This window comes from Condylura cristata, unplaced genomic scaffold, assembly GCF_000260355.1.
Source record: "Condylura cristata isolate star-nosed mole 26May11 unplaced genomic scaffold, ConCri1.0 scaffold00004, whole genome shotgun sequence".
In the NCBI taxonomy this organism is placed as follows: domain Eukaryota; kingdom Metazoa; phylum Chordata; class Mammalia; order Eulipotyphla; family Talpidae; genus Condylura; species Condylura cristata.
In genome coordinates, this window is record NW_004567105.1 from 4,338,538 (window position 1) to 4,341,239 (window position 2,702).

The window sequence follows — 2,702 nt, forward strand, 5'->3', positions numbered from 1 at the left end:
ACTCATGCGGAAGTGGCTTTAGCTTCTTAGTGCTGTGCTTTAACCCGCTGCGCCACCAGGGAGGGCCCGGGGCCCTGTTTTTTAATGTATCTTTTAATGACTGCATAATATCCCATCACCGAGAGGTGCTACGATTCTCGATTCTCGTAACATCCTATTGCTGGACATTTAGGGTAAACAGTGCTCAGTCACGCTCTACTGTGTCCCTAGCCAAGAGCTGGGCTTGTGAGCTGGGGCTCCCTGATGAGAAATGGATACAAAATAAATGATAGAAAATGAAGTCTAGAACTACCCTGTGGTGGTTAGTTAGGAGATCAATGAATAATGAAAAATACAAAAAAGACCCCACTCAGGTAGATGTGCGTGTGTCTGGGTCTGTGTCCGTCTGCAGCAGGAGGGGACCGCGGGGCCGCGGCCAGAGGCAGGCAGTGACCCGTTTGTGGGGACCCGAGGCCTCTGATCCCAGCAGGTGTGGGTGCGGGCGAGGGTCCCGCTGACTCTCGGCCTTGCCGCCCCCCGCCTGGCCCCGCAGACTCTTCCAGCTGGAGTCGGAGGCCGAGGCCATAGTGAACTTCCAGCAGTACTGCGCCCAGCTGCCGCCCTTCTACGAGAGCTCCGCCCACGTCCTGCAGGCCGAGGTCCTGCAGCACCTGACCGACCTCATCCGCAACCACCCCAGCTGGTCGGTGGCGCACTTGGCGGTGGAGCTGGGGATCCGGGAGTGCTTCCATCACAGCCGCGTCATCAGGTAGGTGGGGCGCCTGGCCGGGCGGGGCAGGAGGGCCGGCAGGTGGGTGCAGGTACAGGGGTGCTGCCAGGCCAGCCTCGGTTCCCCTCTGTGACCACAAAGGCTGCCCAGGGTCTGACTTCAGCACGAGCACCTTGCCCCGGGTTCGCACAGGGAAGCTGACAAGTCAGAAGGCGAGAGCCTCCCTGGTGCTGAGGGGTTAAGTCTCAGCGCCACCACAGCTGCAGCCTGAGTCCACCCGGCCAGGAGCTGGCCCCCAGGGCGCAGCAGACCCCTCCCGTCTCCCCGCTGGCCCCTCAGCAGTGCATTTCTGTAGATCCACCTGTTCTACTCCCCACTCTGTCTTGTGAATCCCCTTAACCCTCACATCTCTGGCCTGCACCCAGTTCTACGTCAGAAAGAGAGAGAACGTTTCTGCAGGTCAGGCCCCGGGAGCTGTTTGACCCCCACCCTGAGCTTGCACCCCCCACACCCCCATGAAGAATCACCCCCAGGGAGTACGCGTGTGGCCCGTGCAGGGGAGGAGGCGGGTGAGGCCTCCACCCTGGACGTCTCCTCCCGGGGCGGCCCTCCCGGGGGCTGGGACTCCCGCTTTCACATGGCCCTTCAGCCGGTGCACATCCGTGCGGGAGCCCCCGGGGGTGCTTGCTGGCTGCTGGCCGGCTGCTGGCCCGGGCGGGTGGCCACACCTCTGCTTCATGGTACAGATCGCCGTGCCCCGGCCCCCAGTGTGAACTGCTGGCTTGAGCCTGGCGTGGACGCTCTGCCGTCCGGCCCTCTGCTCGCCTGCCTCCCCCTCGGGCCGGGCACTCACCCGCCCCCCACAGCTGTGCCAACAGCAGGGAGAATGAGGAGGGCTGCACGCCGCTGCACTTGGCCTGCCGCAAGGGCGACGGGGAGATCCTGGTGGAGCTGGTGCACTACTGCCACGTGCAGATGGACGTCACCGACAACCACGGGGAGACCGCCTTCCACTACGCCGTGCAGGGGGACAACGCCCAGGTGCTGCAGGTGAGCGGCGGGTCCCGGGCTCAGGTGGGCTGCGGGGCCTCTTGCTGTTGCCCCTTTGATCCCGAGTCTGAACCCCTTGGTGGTGCGCGATCCCCGATCCGAAATCCCACCTCTGTGCCTGCCTGGCCGAGTATTTGGCCCGGGCCAGCCTCCAGCCCAGCGCAGAAGCCAAAGGCCCCGGCCGCGGGTGGGCACTGAACTCCCGCGGCCCCCCTGGAGCACCGAGGGGCCCCCGAGCTACCTTTCTGTAGGAACTGAAACCACCCCACCGGCCAGCCTCGCCTGGGCAGAGCCAGGAAGATAGAAACGGGGACCAGGAGAAGAAGGGGTGCTGTTAAAAGGCTGCACATATTAGAGAGAAAAGGGAGCCTATCCTCTGGACTGCCTGGGCTGGAGGATTCTCCTTGGGCTGTAGCCTGCCCTTGGCTCCAGTCTGTGATGCTAAGACGAGCCCGAGGCCGCGCCCCCCGCGGGTGCCCGGTGCCTGCGCCCAGCCCCCCCAGGCCCGCCGGGCAGCGTACCCCAGATCGCTGGGCCACGAGGGAGAAACAGGGCCCCCTGGGTGTCTTTAGGGGCCGCACTGCTTGCACACAGGAAGGGATGTGGTGAAAGCGGCCGTCACCCCCCACCCCTGCCCTGATCTCATGGGGTGGAAGCTCCCCAGCCCTGGGGTCCCCAGAGGGAGCCCTGCGGCCGCGTGGGGGCGGGGCCGCTGGCGGTGACCGCAGCCCCCTCGGCGCTGCCAGCTGCTGGGGAAGAACGCCTCGGCCGGCCTGAACCAGGCGAACCAGCGCGGCCAGACGCCGCTGCACCTGGCCTGCCAGCTGGGGAAGCAGGAGATGGTCCGCGTGCTGCTGCTGAGCAACGCCCGCTGCGGCGTCCCGGGGCCCGGCGGCTACCCCATCCACACGGCCATGAAGTTCTCCCAGAAGGGGTGAGTCGG

General features: G+C 65.5%; 1 protein-coding gene across 3 annotated transcripts in view; it reads left to right on the top strand.

Annotated features, from left to right (window-relative positions):
• The window catches only part of PLA2G6 (phospholipase A2, group VI (cytosolic, calcium-independent)), a 39,638-nt gene that overhangs the window by 15,022 nt on the left and 21,914 nt on the right, over positions 1-2,702 (top strand). For 2 of the 3 annotated variants that reach the window (XM_004675664.2, XM_004675665.2), the window contains exons 3-5: positions 533-748; positions 1,576-1,759; positions 2,506-2,693. In XM_004675664.2, the coding sequence (XP_004675721.1) occupies positions 533-748; positions 1,576-1,759; positions 2,506-2,693 (588 nt within the window). The remainder of the gene's footprint in view (positions 1-532; positions 749-1,575; positions 1,760-2,505; positions 2,694-2,702) is intronic. The other variant, XM_012720640.1, reaches the window with a different exon arrangement.